Raw genomic sequence first — 21,976 nt, 5'->3', positions numbered from 1 at the left:
GGGACTAAGAAACAGGAATAGAAGATATTTGATTTTTTCTCTGTGTTTTTTATGCCATATTCATTTACAATATCAAATTAAATGAACAAAGAGAAAAAAATAATAGATTTTTAAAACTCATCATTATGTTTTGTTGTCGGATTTATTATCATACAATGTAGATTTGTAAGATATCATTCACACCATTGAAATCTGCCCCTTAGTTCAGCCACTCTTTTTATACATAGGTGTGAAAATGTGGATCAGTAGCACCCTCTGCTGGTATAACCAGTTGAAATTCAATGACCCAGAAACTTAATAAACCTATGCTTTATCTTATGCTTTACTTTGTGATTATTGTGTCTTCCAATAGTATATCATGAGCAATATTTCGTATCATAATGTTTTTAAAAAACCAATGGGAATTTTCTAAGTTTAAAAAATTATACGTTTTTGTAGCAATCCACAATTCCAGTGTTTCAACAATTGTCTGAGTATAGAACTCTACTTTTGATGATGTGGGACTATTAAGAATAAAATCATAACTATTTTTAATAATAGTTATCAGCAATTTGTACAAAAGTAAGCAATACTGTATGTTCGTCTTGTCAATCTATGTTTTCATCATGCTCATCATTATTATAATTCATTCACTCAACAAATATTGAACACTTAGTGTACAATAAGTATGTCCTCATGCTGGGGAAACACTGAAAAAAATAGACAAACTGCCTGCTCTCATAGAACTTACTTCCTACCAAAGGAGACATAAAATTAACATAATTGACAAAAAGATGTAGTATGTTATAGTCTTATATGAACTGAAGCAGAAAAGTAAAGAGAATACGAAGAATGAGTTTGGAGAGAAGTTTGCTATTGTAGATGGGGTAGCTAAGGAAAAGCTCACCAGAGGTGAATTTGAATAAAGACCCGAAGGAAATGAAAGAGCTAGCCAGAGTATATCGTGAAAATACATCCAGGCAGATGAGCAAGTGCAAAGGTCCTGAGATATAAGTTCGCCTGATACATTTGAGAAACAGTAAGGAGGTCAATGTGGCTGGAGTGAAAAGAACATGGAAGAGTAGTAGGAAATGAGGTATGAGCATTAATGGGGGAGAACTAGTTATCTAGGATCTTAGAGTTATAGAAGGACATTGGTTTTTACTCTGAATGAGATAGGAAGCCATTGTAGGATTTTAAGGAGATATGTGCTCTAAATAAATGAATAAACTAAAAGGATGCCAGGGTAGATATAGGAGATTAGTTAAATATTTATATCACTGATCCTGGAGCAGAAATAATGACAAGAAGTTATAGACAGATGGGTAGATAATTAGATAGTTGATAGATGATAGATGATAAATAGATAGACCATAGATAGATAGATAGATGGATAGATAGATAGATGATTAGATAAATAGATAAATAGATGATTAGATAGATAGATAATAGATATGGGGAGAGACAGAATATGCTCACAGACCAAATGCTTGCAGAACATGAGAGTGACAGAGAATCAAGAATGACTTCAAGATTTTGGCCTGAACAACTAGAGGAATGTAGTTGCCATTTGTTGAGATGTTTTAGAGGGAGGGATGACTATCAGGGGCTCAGTTTTAGAATGTGAGGTTTGAGATGCTATTAAATATTCAAGTGGATGTTTTCAAATAGGCAGTTGGATATACAGTCGGGATTCAGCAGAGTGGTTTGGGTTACGCTAGGAGTCCTCGGCATAAAGGTGGCATATAAGGCTGTGGGACTCATTGAGATCACCCGGGGAGTAAAGGTAGATAGGAAAGAGAAGTCCAAGGCCTAAGCCCTGTAGCATATCAACATTTATCAGCCTGGGGGATGAGATGAGGAGGAATTAGCAAAAAAGACTGAAAAGGAGCAAGATAGAAGATGGAAGGTGTAAAATTCGATGAGTGCAGTGTCTTGGAAGCCAAGTGGGGAAAGCGTTTTAAGGAAGACAAAGTGATCAACTGCTGATCAAGTAAAATGAGGAAATGATTTTGGATTATAAATAAGTGAGCAGGTAATTTGGTCATCTTGACAAGAGCAATTTCATTATAATGTATTCAAATGTGAATGTGAGGAGAGAAATTAGAGACTGAGAATGGACACTGCTTTTTAAGAGTTTATTGTGTTGCTGTAAAATATTTTACCTGTAGTTAACAAAATGGTGTTGTGCACTTAAAAGTTTGTTCAGAGGGTCGATCTCATGTTATGTATTCTGACCACACACACAGCAAAGGGACATAAGGAAACTTTTGGAGGTTATGGATATATTTATTACCTTGATTATGGTGGTGGTCACAGGTGTATACATATTTCAAAACTTACCGAGTTGTATATATTAAATAGGCACAGTTTTTGTATGTTACCTCGATAAATCTGCAAAATAAAGTTTGCTGTGAAAGGAAAGAAATGGATAATGGTAGAGAGAAAAATGGAGTCGAAGGAGTTTAGTGTTTTGGTTTTGGGGTTTCTTTGAATTTGAAGAAATAACATCATGTTTACATGTTTATGGGAATGAACTGATCCAGAGGGAAAAATCGAGGTTGCAGGAAAGAGCAACAGGAACGTGGAAGCTGTCGCAGAGCATGTGTCACAGGAGGCTGAGTGTCAGGTGAGGGTTCTGACTCGCTAGCCACAGAGACAGGCCATCCACAGGACGGGAGAAGGTACCGAGTATGGGCACAGATGCAGATCAACAGGCACAAGGTGTGGGAGCCGGGCGGGGGGGGTGTGGGAGCGGGGGGAGTGCGGCGCTGGTGAATGTTTCCATCTGATCACTTCAATGGTCTCAGCAAAGCCAAAAGAGAAATAGTGTCGAAAGTTTGAGGAGAAAGGTAAAGTATAAAATAATCTAAAAGAGAGACGAGAGAGACTGGATTAGGAAAGCATGGTATGATTGTTGGGTAGCACGGGAGATGACAGCACGAAGATTCAGTCTCAAATTTCATGTGAGACCAGCTGGCATGGTTGTATGAGTTTTTTTTAGCTGCATGGGTGCAGAGATTGAGTAGGCGAGGAATTGGAGCTACCTAGGGTTGTGATTTATCCAAGCAAGTTCAATGTGAGATGTGAAAAGGAGTTAGTAGAGTTGAGAGTGTATGTGAAGCAGTGACTTGGGATTTAAGCCAGGTAGGGAGAAAACATAAGACATATCTGTGGGGATGAAAAGGCAATAATGATAAGATCAATGGATGGAAGATCCTGCTAGAGTCAAAGAATAGGGGTAGAAGATGGCGGTCAAAGAGTAGAATCCAGAATTTGAGATATGACAAGGCTGCAGTAATTGGTAGTGACAATGTCAAGGGTATGGCCATGGCAGTGACTGGCTGTCGTAGTGTTCCAGTCACTAGGGAAGCACAAAGTTTATGTTCTTTCTCCAAGAGGAGGCCTCATATGGCATTTAGTAACTGAGCTATTTGACTTTGATGCTCTGATTATATATTTGCCTTGGGTGTACTTGGGAAAAGAAACAAAAAAAGAAACAAACAAAGAAACAAACAAGAAAACCTTAAATGGTTCATATTTCCACATTAACCATTAGAATAACAAATAGAACACATACCAGTATTTTTAAATGGAAAATGTGCAATCATAAGAACCAGAGCCCTATTTAGTTTGCAAGACAAACATGTTTTTGTTTTTCCTGCCTGCCAGATAAGAATTAATGTTAAGGTTGTATTACATATATATTGCATTCACTTTCTTGTTTTTATGATATATGAAATGGAATCACTTATTCACCAGGGCTTTTCCTCTACAAACCTATTCACAAAGTAACTAGCACAACAAGATAAATAATAAATCAAAAACTCTATGTAAAACCTAGGTATTCTCTATACACCTAAATCAACAGACTGGGCTTTGTCAAGTTGTGGGAGAGAGGACATTTCCCAGATAAGACCTATTCCTGAAAATCAGCAGCCAGTTGTAAAACTGTTACAAGGACAAAATAATCCTGATACTATAATACATATCAGCACCTTATAGGTCATAAGAGAGAGACATCAGTACGTGTATCTTCATGAAAAGTCTTTCCAACAATTTGCTTATCTATTGTTTACAATGTTTTGTAATTTTCTGACACGTAACAAAGCGTTTTTATCAGCAACAACCAAAAGGTGCTTGGGATTTTTTTTTTTTTTTTCACCAGTCAGGTCAGAGTGTTTGCAGTATAGACACTGGGGATTTCTTGGTGTCCTCTGCAGGAACAGCACCAGTGTAAATTGCATCTGAGGCTCTGCTAAGACCCCTGGGTGCCTGCTCCCTTTATACTATTCTAAATGCCAGATATAGGTGCATGGAGGTCTCTGTGAAAAAGAAGAAAAAGAAACCAAAAAAGCTATTGATTTTCACTATTTGTGAAAAATCACAATAAATTTTGTGTTATCTTGGGTCAACGTGTTGATGAATTTATTTCTTCTGAGTGAATTAGTTGAGATGGAAATGTTAATTACTGAGCAAGCAGACAGCATCACAAAAGACCAGTGATGGCCATTATCTATCATCTCTATCACTTGGGCTTTCTGCCTGGCTTGAAAAATACACTTCCTGTCAAAATAGGCAGGTTTCCTCTTAGTCTGCTAGTTGTTTTTAGTAGAAAAGGGATGGATAATTTCTTTCATGTGGATTATGCTCCAGAGAGTCAAACTTGGCCTTTAGTGAGCATTTCCAACTTCTGATCTTTGCTCGTTTACCCCTTCACCCCTACTTTCTAACAAATTTGACTCACCTATAGTTATAATTCTGCTATAATTAACTACAAGAGGAGCAGTAGTGTAGCATAGCTGTAAAGAGCATGAACTCAAGATCTAGATTGCCCAGGTTTTTCTCTAAACTCTTGCTTCTTGGACACGAAACATAACCTCTCTATGGCAATTTTCTTCTCTGTAAAATAGCAATTATAACAATATCAAAGTAAAGATTAAATGAATTGCTAGATGTAACATACACAGAACACTGCCTACCATGTCTGAGTGTTAGCTATGTTATTGCCAAAAACATATCAGATAGTGAGTAGTTTCTCTCGGCTCCTCTGTGTCTTACCCATCTTTGTTACATCTATTGCTGGGAAGCAAATCACACGATTTAGAGGCCTAGATCTATAAACATTTATGATCTCAGAGTTCCTGTGGGTTATGAATCTTGGACTGTTTAGTTAGGTGGTTCTGCTTCCAAGATCACTCACGTGATTATTGGCAGGCCTTCATGCCTGTCCAGAGGGGCCTCTGAGCAGGGTTGCCTCACAGGGTAAGCAACCCAAGAGAGAAGAATCTCTCTTTCTCTCTGTCTCTCTGTCCGTCTCTCTGACTCTGTCTCTGTCTCTGTCTGTCTGTCTGTCTGTCTCTCGCTCGCTCTCTCTCTCTCTCACACACACACACACACACACACGTACCCCAAGAATAGCAACAGTCTTTTCAAACCTAATTCTGGAAGTGATATCCCATCACTTCTGCCAAATTCTATTCATTATAATCGATTCACTAAATCTAGCCCACACTTAGGGTAAGAGACAAAGGCAAGGATCACTGGGAATACCCTACCATACTATTGACTATGATTTAGAGAATGACCCTAAATTATTTTGCCAATACATGTATTTAGAGGGAATATTATTTTTACCAATGAGAACCAGTTTTCTACCCTCTTAATAAAATACAGATACTAGTTTTGACAATAAAAACCCATATTTAACATCCAGTATGCTAATATGCCAAGACCTGATTGATGGAGGACATAGGCTGGCAGGGAGCCTGGCTTTTCTGTACAGTGCTAGATGACCACCCTGGAACACATGCTGGAAAGCAAGTATCCCTAGAGATGCCGCTTAAATAAATTGACATGTAATGCTATTATGCCAACTGCACTGAAGTGTTTAAAAGTACATTAGACTTTATAAAACCTTCCTCTAAAATTTTCTATTAGTCTTATCCAAGTCCTACATCTATGAAAAATCTTTATTTAAAAAAAATATTGCTATAAATTAAAAAAATAATAAAAAGAAAATGATAGAACTTACATATTTTTTTAACTTACATGAGCCTCAAAATGGAAAATCCAGACAAGTGGAATGTCTGTGTTGAATCCCAACGCACAGCAGCTCAAAGCTGAGAAAGTAATTTGTTGACTTAATGAAGCTCTCTTTGGCAGTTCAAAAAGCTGTGGTGGCATTTCTGCTTCACAGAGTTCTGAGAAGTTTATCTCCATCCACTCTCAAGTACAAATAAAAAGGGGATGGGGTGGGAAGGGGAGCATCCAAAACCGGTAAAATAAGAATAGTACAAAATAATCTTTAAATTAAAAAATGAAGGTTTAAAGTAACTAAAATTACATATTACATATAGATAGATAGATAGATATAATCTCAAATAGAGAGAGAGAGAGAAGAAATAAAAGCCTGAAAAAAGAAGCTTTGCTTTGTGTTGTGTGTGTGTGTGCGCGCACACACATACATGTGTACTTTAAATATATGCAAGCTTTATCATGTTAGACTTTCAATGTCAATGGTTAAAATCCATTGAGCTAAGAAGTTAGAATTCATCTATCCTTGAATAAGCCAAGAGATTAACATCTGAACCTAGAAACTTCCTTCACAGTATTTTATATGCAGCTTGCTCTATTCTAGAACAAACACTGCAGCCATCTAATCTCCCTTAGACTCCACAGTCCACGATCCCTAAGAATCTATCTTTCCTAGGTAGGAGATTGGTCGCTAACTCTTCTGTGGACCCATAAAGCCTGAAATGTTGCCTATTTTAAAAAATGTTTCCCTAACTGGTAAAAGTTAATTAATTAAGAGTTTAAAATATGATCACAAGTACATCATTTCAGTTTTGTATTTCCTAAACCTGAGGAAATTGCTATGGCAAGCCACTTCCAGTCTGAAAGCAGACCCTGCCTGCTATACATTGGCCTGCAGAGCTGACCAGTCTATTATTTGGAAGCACACTACAGGTTTTAGAAGAATTTGAACTCATATAACTACCTATGCAGCCCACCTGTGGCTATTTAAATTTAAGTAAAATAAAAACAAAAAAACAAAAAACATTCAGTTCCTCAGTCATACTAGCCACATTTCAAGTGCCCCATGGCACATGTGGCTAGCCGTGACCGTATTGCTGAAAATGAGACTCTCAGGTTGCAAAGCACTCAAACGATTCCTGAGGAAAAGAAGAGAGAGAACAAGTACCTAAAACATTGATGCTAATGATGCAACTAGACCAAAGCCAAAAGGCTAATGGGCACAAAGCAGAAGGAAAATAGGACGCTGTATGGAACGTGGATTGTAAGAACCATGAACCAAGGTAAACTGGAAATTGTAAAGCAAGAAGTGGAAAGTTTAAACATCACAGTGCTCAGTGTTCACGAACTAAAATGGACTGGCAAGTACAGTGTTCTACTGTGCAAACGAGAAGAGTGGGCCCGGGATCTGAATTTTCGTGCTGGGAGAGACTCTGCCCTCAGGGGGCGATCTGGGGGAAATCCAGCCTTAGGGTTCTTCCTGCTGATGCAATCTGCCAGAGAGCCAGCATCTCCCTGCAAGTGGGTCAGCGACGTGCAGTCCTGCCTGCCACGTGTAGCAGCCACCACCCCAGCCACTTCCCCAGACATTCCCACAGCCGCCAACCGAAACATACCAAGAGCCTGGGACACATCAGGTTTGTCCTCCGCTCAGCTCCAGCAATCTCCACAGCCGAGGGAACAATGAAGGTAACTGCTTATGATTTTGACTGTATTTTACAAAAATGTGTGTTTGGATTAAGCCTGCGATTCATCAAACACAAAGTTGGCAGGAAGGGGATGGAGGAAGGACCACTGTGGTCTGTGTCCACGCAAACATTGTAATATCTTCTTGGTCAGTCAGTCATCGCTGGATGGGACCTTCCATTCTTCTGTTTAACCTCTCCTCACAGGATGCACCTCATCAGGCTTTTTCACTGCTGCATTTGTGAACAGAGATAAAAGGCTGCCAGCAGCTCCTTCCCCTCCCTGTTAATGAAGTTTGGAAAGGAAGAGGAAGCTTTTCTCAATTTCTATTATGCACAGGAGGTGGGGGACTTTGGAGAAGAGGTCTGAGGGTGTCCCTGGCTGTAAACAGGGGTTTTCTGCTGGGCGTAAGCAATGAAAGAAGAAGATGCAGAAGAAGGTGAGGAGGGTGGCAGGGTAAGGTAAAAACATCTCATCTTTATTAAAAGCAGAAGTTTCTTACTTTGTTTCTTCTGGAAATCAAAGCTTCCTTGGAATTACAAATCACATAAGCCTAAGGGCATTCTTTTTTAAAAACTGAGGGAGAGCCCTAGAGGTTCTTATTCTTATGCTGATCAAGGATAATTAGCCTCGCTGCCTATCTGAAGGTTTTGGTGTAGGAATGAACTCTCAAGCGTTCTATTTCCTTGGTCTTAACACTTTGAAAAACTGCAATAAGCAGCAGTTGAAACTGCAGCTTTTTCCAAGGAAAGTGAAGAATGGGCAAGTCATCTTGCCATCTAACATCGCAGAAATATTAGATTCCTCCTATATGCATTCTGAACTTTTAGGAGCAATAAATCCATGTTTCAGTTTCAAGGGAAGGAGATGAAGTATGTTTCTCAACTGTGCTTATCCACAATTTCACTTAGAAGAAATAATAAATAAATGGTGTCTTTTCAACAGAAAAAAATGTCCACTAAGATTAAGCAGGAACAGCGTAGAAACGCTGTTTTGTATTAAGAGATTATACAAGTGTGGCACAGTGAAAAATTTAGCAAGGTTTTTCTTTTATATTTAGAGATTCTATTTCTGGCTTGCTGATGTCTGTTTAACTTCAGCTGAAAAATACACTTTGCATGAGAATAATGTTAATGAGTAAAAGGAGAAAATTATGAGAATAAACAGTCTTGCTTTTCCAGTTTTTCCCTGTTTTATGTGGAGCTGCAGTTGATTATGTATTTTCATAAGTTCATGGGTGCTTTAACACGAGTTCAGAAGCCCCTGTCCCTTTCACAAGGTACATTTATACACAGAAAACTAGGGGATTTCTTCAAGTTGTCTCATTTCTGTTTTCTGATATTTGACTAAGATTTGGAAAGAAAGATTTGTAGTCTAGGCTTGATCTAAGGAGTACGTGAGGTTTTTTAAGTTTGTTTTTATTATTTCAAAAACCTTTCTATTTACCTTTTACCTAAGTATTCCTATCATGATCACTATTGTTTTCTTTAAATGTTATTTGCTCATGGCGCCATGATAAGCTTTGTTCTAAGCAAATTCTAAAGGCATGGTCTTGCCTGAGAGCTTATATTTTAAGATGGACATATACAGAATGAACACGTGAATAAGAAAAATAGTACATACATTGAATAGTATGTACTACTGTGTAAAAACATTAAGTATATATTATGTCTTACTAGATTAAAGTGGAGATTTTAAATAGACACATATCCTAAAGGAACAGAGGCAAGAGAAATCATTGTTAGGGATAAGTGAAGGAAGGGAGAGTACTTAGACTAACTGGAAGGGTTGAAGGCTGTTTGTATGTTTGCAGGATGCTAGAGGTGAGACCTGGCAAGAACCTCTTTACATTTTTACAAGTTTACATTTTTACATTTTTACAAGTTTACATTTCAGAAGCAGAATGTGGTCCCTCAGTCTATGCTCAGAGATGCTTAGCCGGTTAATCAGGCCTAACTACAGGGCATTAGTGGAACATGTAGTAGTGAGAAAAAAGGAAAAAGGGAGAAAAAAATTAAAAAAAATTTAATTTTGGCCAATATTTCATTCAGTAAGTTTCTATAATGAATAACTTCCTTTGATTTTAGAACTACAGAAAGAACGGAGAATTAAGAGAATTTTCCATTTGTATGCAAGAATTTCTCTTGCCTGTCAGCTCACTGAAACTGAGGTCTAATTATTTGAAATGGGTTTAAAATCTTATGAAAGAAAGTTGAAAACAGTCATTTGATTATTACAGAGGTTTGTACTAAGAATTGAGACCAAATTATGGTTTCCTTCAGTAGCTGTGTATTTCTCAATTGTTTTCTTTATTTTGGATTTTGTCTCTTAGTCCAGGTCAGGACTTTTAGTTACATAGGGGAGGAAAAAGAATTTTCCCTCTCCCCCTCTAGGTTCTTAGCTGAGCGTTCCCTGTTATAAAACAGATTAACACAAAACAAGCAGAAGCTTAATAACATGTAGAGCTCCTGTATATGCAAGAGATACTCAGGAAAACTGAGAAACTCCCTGAAATGGCTGAAGATGCCACCTTAATATCATCTTCAGCTAAAGACAAAAAAAAAAAAAAAAGTTGGGACAGTTGTGGGAGGTTATCAAGCAAAGTAAACGAGGATAAAGTTATTATTCAGATTTAAGTAGGAGCGGCCTCTACTGGTTAGTTTCCAGAGTTTTCCTTATCCTCTTCTAGGCACTGAGAGGAAGACATCCTTACAAATGAAGATTTCCCTTATAAATGTAAATTTCCTTCAGAAAAAGGCAACTTCAACTCTGTTTTCAGAGATTCTCCTGTGTCTGCAGCCATCAAAAGGAATCAGCCCAAGATAATCCTATGTTAAAGAGACATATTTTGGGTGGCATATGCTGCTCTCCTTTAGTTTCCTTTATTTCTCATATCAAGATTTAGACCAGGGAAATGAACAGATGAGTGGTAGTTTTATTAACTCAAGAGGTATGGGTTTATGAGTAAACTATTTCCATGCATAAATGAAGGCTTGTTTCTAAACAGTGGCCATCTTGAATGTTTGGATTGGTTCTGTCTTTGGGGGTTTCAGGTTGTCTGCTTCTTTGAATGGCCCCTTCTGAATGGGTGTAGAAAGATAGAAGAGGAAAGAGCTTTCTCTACATCTCTTTAGGCTTCGAAACCACAATTCCTCTAAATAAAAGATACCTTCCTGGGGAAACCTAGTGGAATTGTCAGCCCTATGCCCAGGGGGATTTGTTTACCATTTGAGAATCTGGGACCTTCCATCATAGACATCATTATCCCAGCGATCCTCAACTCTCTGTGTAATACTATCATTCTTTTCGAGCACAAGAGGAAACTGTAACTGGTCTGCTCATGTTACAGTTTAAAGTCTTTGCCGTTGTAACTTTATCCCCTTAACAGCTGACCAAACGTGCTAAATATTCGACATAACATGTGGTAAACATGCCTACGGATGGGCTTTCCTGAGCCTTTGTAGCCCATTTGGCAATACGTGTCAGTGCCCCTCAAAGAGGGCCACTGAAATTAGATTCTGTATAAATCAACTGAGATATAAATGCGAAGTGTACCTAAATTTTTTAAAATGTTTCAAAATGAAGGACTTGGGATGCTCAGATTTATACACACAACTTTCAAATATTGGCAAACATTTTTATCATAAGATCTAGTCTGCAATTCACAATGTTGATGGCGAATTGGTCTTTTCTATAATACCAGGTTCCAGTGCTAAGTGCACCAATGATTCTAATTAGTCCTCTCAAATCCACAAGCTGATAAAATTAACTCTAGAAATTGAATACTTATATTGTTAAAATAACTTAGAAGTTAGGTCACCTTATTAATATAGCACAGTGCATCACATAAACATTTCTCTATTGTCATATAAGCCATGCCTTTTTGTGGGAAAAGCTATTTTACAAAACATTTTTCTTGTGTTTAGTGATTAATAAGAGAAAGAAAATCTTAAAGAGAGAAGCATACTCCAAAAATATAGAAAAAAGTCAAGAAGAAAGGAAAAAGGTAAGACAAGTTAAAAAAGAGGAAATTACATTACAACAATAATCCAAAAAGATCAGACTGAAAAGCACACGCTTCTTTGTGACTGAAAAATTTTGAAATACTTGTAAAATCAGCTAATCCCATTAACGATAGTCCTATATTTCATCTAAAGAGAACAAATTCTTTATTCTGATACGTAGATCTGAATATTTGAACAATTACATTTAGAGTTTATCCATTAGTTTGGGTAATGTTTTTACTCTTTTGACCCTAGATGGTTATTTGCCTTAGGAAGCCCTAAGAAGCCTAGGACATAGAGAATTCAAATTATGTCTGACGCCTTATAAATCTAGACAGAAGGAACACCTGTTGGAATATTCTAGGCCAAACGTTCCACAGATATCTCTTACATGACCAACAAAGATCTCAACGCAGTTTAGAGATGGAGCCAAGCAAGGATGGATTTGCACAGGATGACAACTTAGCTGTTGTTATTAGCATTTCGCCAGTACATTAAGGGTAATTTTGCCATGTACATTTCATTTCCTTTTAGCAGATTTAGATTTAAAATTACATGGTTTAAATTTTAGTGCTAGATGTTAGTTCACGAATCTGAAATCACAACGTTTCTTTGAACTGTGAAGATAATAGCATTATAATATCTACATGGGGAAGCATCATGCATTACTCAGGGATTTCATGGTTTCCAGTGCCAGTGAATGTTCTGTTTATTTGCAAGAAAGACATCAGGATTGAGGAAAGACTTCTTTGCTTAACTAAGATAATGATGCTTTGTATTTTAAAATACCATATAAATTACATAACATTGAATTGTAACCTCAAAACATTCATATGAGAAAAGCTTTGCAGCGATTATTAACTCTATTTTGTAGAGGAAAATTAAGATTAAAAAAAAAAACTCACTAGAATTGCTTAAAATCACAAATAATAGAGTGGAATGAGAAATAGACATTTGTACTTTACAATATTAGTTGGGTTAAAGCAACTACCTATTTCCAGACTTCCTAGATACAGATTAATTTACTCTGCATTATACTTGTTTTTGAACGGCAGATACATTTTTCCACATCTGAATTTGTTTGGAGTCAAAGCTTTAATTGGTTTATAAAAACACAGAGAACAGTAAATATTTACATGTTTTAATGCTTATTGCCAAACTCATATAGCTGCTATTTTCTCATTTTTTTTCTTTTTTATAGAATGTCAGTGGTAAAACTGTATATAGACTGTATATAGGCTGTATATAGGCTGTAAGTATACATTGTAAACATTTCTGGGAAAGTTCATGCAAAAAGCTGCTACATAGCAATATGAACTGAACACCATGAAAGTCATATCAAACAAAACCACCAATGCCAGTCTACAAAATCACTGCTATTTCCACATTTAGGCAACATGTCAAGGGAAACGTCTCCTGTCACATCCCAAGGAACCGACAGAATATAGAATAAAGTTGTGTGTCTGAGAATACTGAACAATACCAATATTGTTTCACATGGTTTTCTTTTGTTGTAAACAATGCCCTTTTTTTTTAAAGCAAATTAATTAATGCACACACTGACAAACAAATCTAACAAAAGAGGCACTTAGAGGCAGTGTTCACTGAATACTGGAATTTTGAAAGAAAAAATCTATTAGGTCATTTTAGGCATTTACTTCTGCCAAAGAAGGATTGTTCTTTTGAGTTTATTTTTCTAGCTTTCGTACCTATTACACTTAAATATCTTAAGGACCAAGACTTCTCAAATCTTCTGTGGATAGTTCTACAACCTCCCATGTTTACTGTTTGAAGGTTTCTCGATAATTAACTTATTCCCTTTTCTTTTGGTTATACATATCAATAATTTATGCTTGGCTATGCTCATAGTTTGCCACAGTCTTTACGCTTATTTTTTAAATGTCATATAACATTAACTTAAGTATGTTTACTTTGTTATAAAGTACGGTGTTATTAACTAAAATGGAATTTTCTTTTTTCAGTAATGTTAGAGGAAATATTCTATTAGTAATATCAGTAATTCAGCGAATATGTAGATACGGGATGTTAATAAGGTTTATGCTCCTTTAATAATTTCATATATGCCTCCTGCATTAATGCGTGTTTGCTGGTCAACCAGGCACATTCTCTCCTCTTGGCCGTGTTCTTAGAACATTTACAGTAGTCCACCAGTCTACCATTTGATATTAAAGGGCAACACTTTGAAGATGGGAGTGAGGCGTCATTTGCAACCACAAGAACTTAACTACATAGTTTGAGATAGACTTAATGGCTCAACATCATTGTTCATGCTTAGTTTAATTAGAAGTGCCTTATATTTACTTGTATATATATGAAATGATGTACAAACGAGTATTATTGCAGCACTGTTTGCAGTTACAAAAGATTGGAAGTCACTCAGGTATTCATCAGGTATAAAAAGGAATAAGGTTAAAAAAAAAAAACTGGTGGAAGGAAGAAGAAAAAGCTTCCTGTTTATAAATAAAAGGCTCCATGAAACTTTTTATTGTATATGTTTATGTATTGTTTAATTTTTGACACACTGAGTTTATTATATTCAAAATTGAAATTGAAAAAAATGGAAATGCCTTACAGTGAAATTAACTTGACTCCAGAACCATTATCAAGAAAATTTGAAATACTGGGTAATTCAGCACAATTTAGTTAAGACCAAAGACAAACATCTTGATAAAATATCTAGACTGTTATATTTAATTATAACTAACTGAAAATAATCTATTGAGAAAGCAGGTTGAACATAATGTATTCACCAAACTTTATAGTACCTGTTAAGAGTATACAATTGTTCTCCAAATCTAACATTTATATATTACAATATTGACCAACAAAAAATGATTGGTTCACGTTTCATTTAATTGTATAGCTGTTATTAAGACTACCAGGCTTTGTACTAGGTAAAAGGCAAATGGAAATAGTTCAAGCATTATTCTTACTCTTGAGAAATAACTCTATTTGAGGAGAGAAATATATAAAAATCAAACAATAATTAGTATAACAGGTGCTATAATAGAATTCTGCATAAAGTACAGTGGTACATGGAAAAGATTAGTCAGAGAAATCAGGGAAGGCTTTATAGTGGAGGTGATGTTTCAGCAGAACCATGAAAGAAAGCTAGATAAACAAGACAACGAAAACATTTTAGGCACATACACGGTCCACTTTCGCCCAAACCCAGACTTCTGGACCTAGATTTCATCTCTCATTCTCTTATCATAGCAGTCTCTGAGAAAAAGTGTGCCTTGCCTCCCTTTGAAACTACTGGTAAACCCAGGGAGGCCTGAGTACCCAACATCCTCCAGGGAATGAACTACTGGAACTCATAACATTGGCAACCCACAACCAGTGTAATTCACCGTGTTATACTTTTTTCATAATGACTCCATCACTTTTGCTCTCTCTTGCTACTGTTTTCTTTCTTGACTCAACCCTCATTAGAACCTCTCACCTAAATGTGTCCACAATACCCTTTGCAACTCAGGATTAGCACATCCCTCTTCTCCTTCCCTAAATGTTTCCTGCTCCTCCTGACCTTAGGCGAGGTCATTTCCCTGCCATCCTCTCCAGTGGAGGTTGCTCGTTTTCCCCACTCTCCTCTCTCAGAGTTGGAGCGGGGCTGGTCTCCTGTACCTTGCCCAGTGTGACATCTACATCAGACTCCTCCTAAAAAACTCTGCTCTGCTACTCACACCATCAGCCTGTGCTACCTCTCTCTAACATGTAACTATCATTGAAAGACATCCTGGTCACTCTGCCCCCATTATCCACTGAAGATTTCAGCACTCAGCTGCCCCTCATTCTCAATTCCATCCCAAATACTGCTTTCTCATATGTAGAAATCCCATTCCCTTTCTGGCATCTCGGTCCCTTTAATTCGTCATCTCTGTTAATTTGCTGCATTACTCATATGCCACCCATACCTATGGTCATATCCTGAATCACACATTACACCAAGTCTCACAGGGTATTTTTGGTCCAAGATCTACCTTACATTGGTACAATTCTCTCCATTTTAGCTGCCACGTGCCCAGTTCAAGCCACTATCTTCTCTTTGCTAGGTATATACATTTCTACTTTTGCTCACCCCATCCTCCATCCCTAATCTGTTTTCCACAGAGCAAAGTGATCATATTAGTCGTCTGCTTAACAAAACTCCTCCACCCTTTCCTGCTATGCTTTTCTGAATAAAACCTAAAGGCCATATATATCATGCTCTAGAAGTTCCTAAGGGCTTTGGCCCCTCTCACCTTTGCATCCTCACCTTGTTGCCGCTGTTTCCACCTCTGCTCATCCCCAAACTGTTGTTTCAGGGTCTTTGCACTTGACAGTCCCTCTGCCCAGAAGGTCTTTTTCCTACTCCTCGTCTAGCCAGCTCATCACCCTGCCAGCCTCAGATTTAATTCTGCTATCTCAGAGAGACTTTCACGACCCCATGGTTCCCAGTCCTTCAGAGCACTGATTGCAATTTACAATAATTTATTGGTGTGATTATCTGTGTGGTTTTGGGGTTGATATCTGACTCTCCCACTAGATAGTACGTTTCTTGACGGCAGGGAGCATACCTAGTTTCTAATGCTGTGCAACCACATATAGGCCAATGCCTGGCTCATAATAGGTGGTTGGTGAGTATGGTAGGCTGAATAATGCCCTTCCCCCCAAGATGTCTATATCTCAATCTCCAGAAACTGTTATTGTAAAGGAGATTTTGCAAATGTGATTAAGTTATGAATCTTGAGATGGGGACATTATCTTCGATTATCTGGGTAGGCCCAATATAATCTTTATAAGAGGAAGGAAGGATTATCACAGTCAGGGAAGAAGATGTGATAGTGGAAGCAAGTGAGAGGAAGGGAGAGAGGGAGGGACAGATTGACAGAGAGAGATTGATTTGAAGATGCTACACACACTGCTTGTTTTGAAGATGAAGGAAGGGGCCATGGGTCCAGTGGCACAGGTGGCTTCTAGAAGCTGGAAAAGGCAAGGAAACAGATTCTCACCATAGAGCCTCCAGAAAGAATATAGCCCTGCTGAACCTTGACTTAGGACTTCTGATCTCCCAAACTAAGATAATTAGTTTCTGTTATTTTAAGCCATGAAATTTGTGATACTTTGTTATAGCAACAGTAGGAATCGAATACAGATTTTGGTACCTAGAAATAGGGTGCTGCTATAACAAATACCTAAAAATGTGGAAGTTGCTTTGAATTGGGCATTGGACATAGGATAGAAGAATTTTAAGAAGCCCGATAGGTAAAGCTTAGCTTGCCTTGAACAGACTGTTGGTAAAAATATGGAAGTTAAAGATACTGCTAGTGAGGACTCAAAAGTGAGGAATGCTTTTGTTCTATTATCTACTTTTGTTCTTAAAATACTTTTGTTCTATTATCACACTAAGTTGGAATTTGATTTTGAATAGCCTTTTAGGTTAGAAAAAAATTTTCATCAGAATTTTAAAGATACTACTGTTTTCTACTTTCCTGTGTCACTAATTAGAAGCCCAATGTCACTCTTATTTCAGATCCTTTTCACATGTAACCTGTTTTTTGCTCTTTCTTAAAGCATTCACAATCTCTTTATTGTTACTATTGGGGAACTTTATGGTGACATAATTAGTCCTTAGTCATTCATCCTAGGAAATTTTCTGGTCACATATCTTTGATAGTTTCTTCCCCTTTTGTTTCTGTGTGTGTGTGTGCGTGTGTGTGTGTGTGTGTGTGTGTGTGTGTGAGAGAGTGTGTGTGTGTGTGCGCGCACGCGCGTGCGCGTTCCCCCTTAAACTCCTATTAGTTTGATGTTAGACCTCTTTGATGGATCCCCTAATTTTTAAATTTTTTTCTCACCTAGTGTTCAATATCCTAGATCGGGGGAAGATTTTACCAATGTTGTATTCTAATCTTTTCCTTTAATTTAAAATGGCCTTTATATTTCTAAGAGCTTTCAAAATTCTCTTTAAAATAACATCATGTCCTTGTTTCATGGATGAAATATTTTCCCTATATTTCTGAGGAAATTAATTGTAACTAAAACTTATACTTAATTATAATTAAAACTGTTTTCTTTTGCTCTCTGCAGTACCCCTTTCTTAAACCTCTTTTTTTTTTCAGGTTTTTTTTTTTGGGCGGGGGGTGGCGGGAGGGCGGTGCATTTCACGGAGGAGGCTTTCCTCAAATATCTGGTGACCGGTGTTGATCTATTTATATTTATGAATGAGCCTATAAAAAGCCCTTAGAAAGCTCTGTGCACATGCTTTGCTCCTTCTCTGGTTGTTTCACTGTTATATGCCCACATGGAAGTGACTAGGCCATTTCATCGGAGGACTCCTGAATGTAATTAACACTATGTCTTTTCTTAGGGTGTTACATAGTTTTTGCAGAAAGAATCACCCAATATGCATAGGACTTTCTGCCAGTGTTCTGCAAGCCCAGCAGTGTTGAAACTAGATGTTTCATTATTTAGTGTGTGGATTTTTACTTAATTGCCCTGAAACCAGTGTTTAGATTCCCTCAAGCATGGATCTTTTGTGGCTCATTTCTTTGGTGAATAAACTTCCCATGTCTTCCTGCCATCAGGAAGAGGTAGTTACCTGGCAGTCCTTGGTGGGCATGGAAACCCACTTACACATATCTAGATGGTATAGCTTGTTTGTTACAAACCTAGGCTTTATGGCAGAGCCTACTTACTGCTCTATCAGGGAGGAAAAATAATTTTCTCTCTACCCTTCTGAGTTCTTGGCTGACATAGCAATATAATGGAAGAGCAAGAGGAGAAAAACAAAGCTATATACTTTCTGTATACACAGAAGAGACTCAGGAAAACTGAGTAACTCACCAAAATGGCTGAAGCCACTATCTTAAATACCACCTTCAGCTGAAGACAAACAATGTTATGGGTGGGAGGAGTCAGTTATGAGAGGTTCCCAGGAAAAGCACAATCAACAAGGGTTTACTTCTGCACTGATAAGAGTTTCTAGAGATAAGGTCATCATCCCCCCTTCCTGCTAGGGGAAGAAGACATCCTTACAAACAATTTCCTTTACAAATGTAATTGTAAAAAGGGTAACTTCTACTTGGTTTTCAGAGCTTTTCCCATGTCTACTGTTTTTTAAAATTAACCAGCCTAAAATAATCCTAACGCCAAAGAGACATATTTTGGGGTAAAAAATTTTGTTCCCGTACAGGTCCTAGGCTACAAACTGACACAGCATGTTAACATACTGGATACTGTAGGTAATTGTTAACACAGTGGTAAGCATTTGTAATGTTTCATGTTATGATGGCTACATCATCACCAGTCTATAGGAGTTTTTCAGCTCCATGATAATCTTATGAGACCACCCATAATATATGCAGTCCTTCACTGAGTTACGTGGTGCATACCTGTACTTGAATAATTCATGTCTCTGGCTCTTAATGGCCGTTCCTATCTTCTGCCTCTCCACTGTTATCAAGGCCTCTGTAGTGAAAGCCCTGCTAGTTGACTCATTTTGTAAAGCTGAGTGTCCAACTTAAGTTTGATTGCAGAGGCTCCTTTCAAAGAGGCATCTACTTCAAGAAAGGCTGTCTTCAAATGCACTGCCAGCCACAGGACTAGATAAAGAGTGAGGTCATCTCCCCCCACTGAGATTTTTTTTGTTTTAAGAGATCTTTGGTGATTACGATAACTGACCATTTGGACTACCTGTCTTTTTCTTTTTCTCTAAATTCCAGTGTTCTAAATTCCGCTCTTAGGTTCTAAATTCACCAATAAAAAGTGAGCCCATGAAACCGTAGGCCCTCATACTGGATCCCCACAGAAGCGGAACCCTAGATGCATGCTCTCTCTCCCCCCACACCCTCCTCCTGTGTGTGTGCCCCTTAACATGCCCCCCATGCTCTAGGGCCTGTAAGTAATAAACTTTTTTCTTCAAAGTTTCCTGATGTTTGTCGCTGAAGGGTTTCTTGCAATTATATTAAGAACCACAAGGTTAGTCCAATTGTAACAATGATTAAGAAAGGGGAGATGCTGGCGAGAAGCTCACTGGGCCCAGGTGAGTGACCCCGAGGCATTTCTAGCCAAAAGCATTACTACTGATAGGCTGCTACTGGCACAGAACATCCAGGAAAAAGTTAACAAAGTAGGCTTGAGGCTGATAGAGTTGAAAAGGTCTGCTTGCAAGGTTGACTCTTGGCCGGTGTCTGGGAACTTGGATTTCTAGAAGGTTCCCACGATCCCCCGATAAGAGTAACTCACTGTGCCTAAACTATTTGTACCAACAGTGTGATTTCTGCTTGATATCTGCTTTCGCCATGCGATTTTGGTATGTACTAGGTAGAGGGTGCCTACATGACTAGGCCCTCAATAAAAACTTTGGCACTGAGTCTCAAGCTTCTCAGGCAGACAACATTTCACACATGTTGTTGTAACTTGTTGCTGGAGGAATGAAGTGACTCTGCAGGAGAAGGCTTTTGAAGCTTGTACCTGGTTTCCTCAGAACTTTATCTCATATGTCTTTTTCCTTTGCTGATTTGCCTTGTGTCTTTTTTTATCCTGTGATAAATCATAGCTGTGAGCATTGAGTCCTATGAGTCATCCAGAAAATCATCACGTTTTCCAATTTTCTCATCTAAAATAAGGTTTATAACCGTTGTCGTCGTCATTGTCATCATCATCATCATCATCATCATCATCATCATCATTATCTACCTTACAGTGGTATTGTGAGTATTATTCCATAATAACAACTACCCTGTCAGATGCATCCTACACGATGCATCTGACAGGGTAGTTGTTATTATGGAATATGTTAACTGTTCATATCAAAAACACCTTGTTTGTGCATGCTCATGTCTTTTTGTCAGAGTAACACTGACACATCCACTCAAATAAAATAACTCTCAAATCTTGAATGACTCATTTGAAGGAAACAAGTTCATATACCAATTTGCCCCTGGTTCTTTCACTAAAGTATGTGTGTATGTGTGTTTTACTTTTATCACCTAACATATATAAAATAATTTGGGAGGGTTGTTTTTAATGGTCAAAATGTACATGTTGAATTCTAAACCCCAAATGTAATGATATGAGGAGGTGGGGCCTTTCGGAGGTGACTAATCTCTCATGAGTGAGATTAGTGCCTTACAAAAGAGGCTCCAGAGAGATCCCTTGCCCTTTGCACTTAAGGACACGAGAAGTCTGCAGCCTAAAAGAGGGACCAAACCTGGCCACGCTGGCACCGTGATCTGAGACTTCTAGCCTCCAGAACTGTGAGAAATAAAAGTCTGTTGTCTATAAGCTGCCCAGTCAGTGGTATTTTGTTACAGCAGCCTAGAGGAAACTAAGACATTTTCCTTTCTTTTCTTCATGCTTTCCTTTGATATGCACCCGGCAGTCTGTAGAGTAAACCCACATTACATATTCTAATGAAACTTACAGAAGTGAGAAAGGGGCATGGAGTGGATTTAGAAAGGAATTTTATAGCTTATCAAGTTGTGACAAATGAAAGCTATTAAAACAAAATGTACCATGGATACATCATAAATCTTCATTCCCCCTACAACTATTTTTGTTTGTTTGTTTACAAAGTTTGTCCTTTGGCTGCTTTGACGTAGAGGAAATGCTGCTGAATGTCTCATTAATACAAATATCTCCAAGGTATGTTCTGTCTCTGATGATCAAGAGAGCAAACCACTGAGAATGCATGCCACTTGGTATGCAACATTCTTCAACATCACAAGCATCATGCTGCATGAAAGCTGACTTTCAAGAAAAGTATAAATCGCACTCATTCAAAGCAGAATTCCAGGGCAGTATTGGCTCTTTGGTTCCAGATTTAGAACAGTCTCATATTAAGAGGGTCGTTCATCCTAGGGAATTTTCTATTAATGCTTACGTAGGGAATTAGAGCTTTAGAGCGAAAATTCTCTTTCTGCTCTGTCATTGAGCGACCTGTTCTGTAGATTGCAGAATTTCTTCCCTTCATTGTCTGCTCTTTTTTCCTGCTTCAACCCACTTTATACATTGTTGGGAGAATGATATCACATATAACTCCTTGAATTAAGTACCTTAAAAAAGTTTCCCATTGCCCATGGAATAAATTATTGGCATACAAGTTCCTTAATAATCCTCATACTACCTCACCAAATTATTTCTCATTAGTCTCCTTTATCTTATATTTTCCCCAACTTCCTATTTCTAAACCTTACGTACTTTTTACTGCTTCTTGTTTTAAAAAGTTATATGATGATGAATTGCAATTTATACTCATCGTCAGATAT

At 37.8% G+C, this 21,976-nt stretch overlaps 1 protein-coding gene across 1 annotated transcript in view; it reads left to right on the top strand.

Annotated features, from left to right (window-relative positions):
* The first annotated feature begins 7,536 nt into the window (after positions 1-7,536).
* The window catches only part of BCAT1 (branched chain amino acid transaminase 1), a 75,251-nt gene continuing 60,811 nt past the window's right edge, over positions 7,537-21,976 (top strand). Inside the window, exon 1 of the mRNA XM_023532412.1 lies at positions 7,537-7,704. Within this exon, the coding sequence (XP_023388180.1) occupies positions 7,699-7,704 (6 nt within the window). The 5' untranslated portion in view covers positions 7,537-7,698. The remainder of the gene's footprint in view (positions 7,705-21,976) is intronic.

Source organism: Pteropus vampyrus, unplaced genomic scaffold, assembly GCF_000151845.1.
Source record: "Pteropus vampyrus isolate Shadow unplaced genomic scaffold, Pvam_2.0 Scaffold82, whole genome shotgun sequence".
In the NCBI taxonomy this organism is placed as follows: Eukaryota; Metazoa; Chordata; class Mammalia; order Chiroptera; family Pteropodidae; genus Pteropus; species Pteropus vampyrus.
This window is presented reverse-complemented; position numbering and strand designations above follow the sequence as displayed.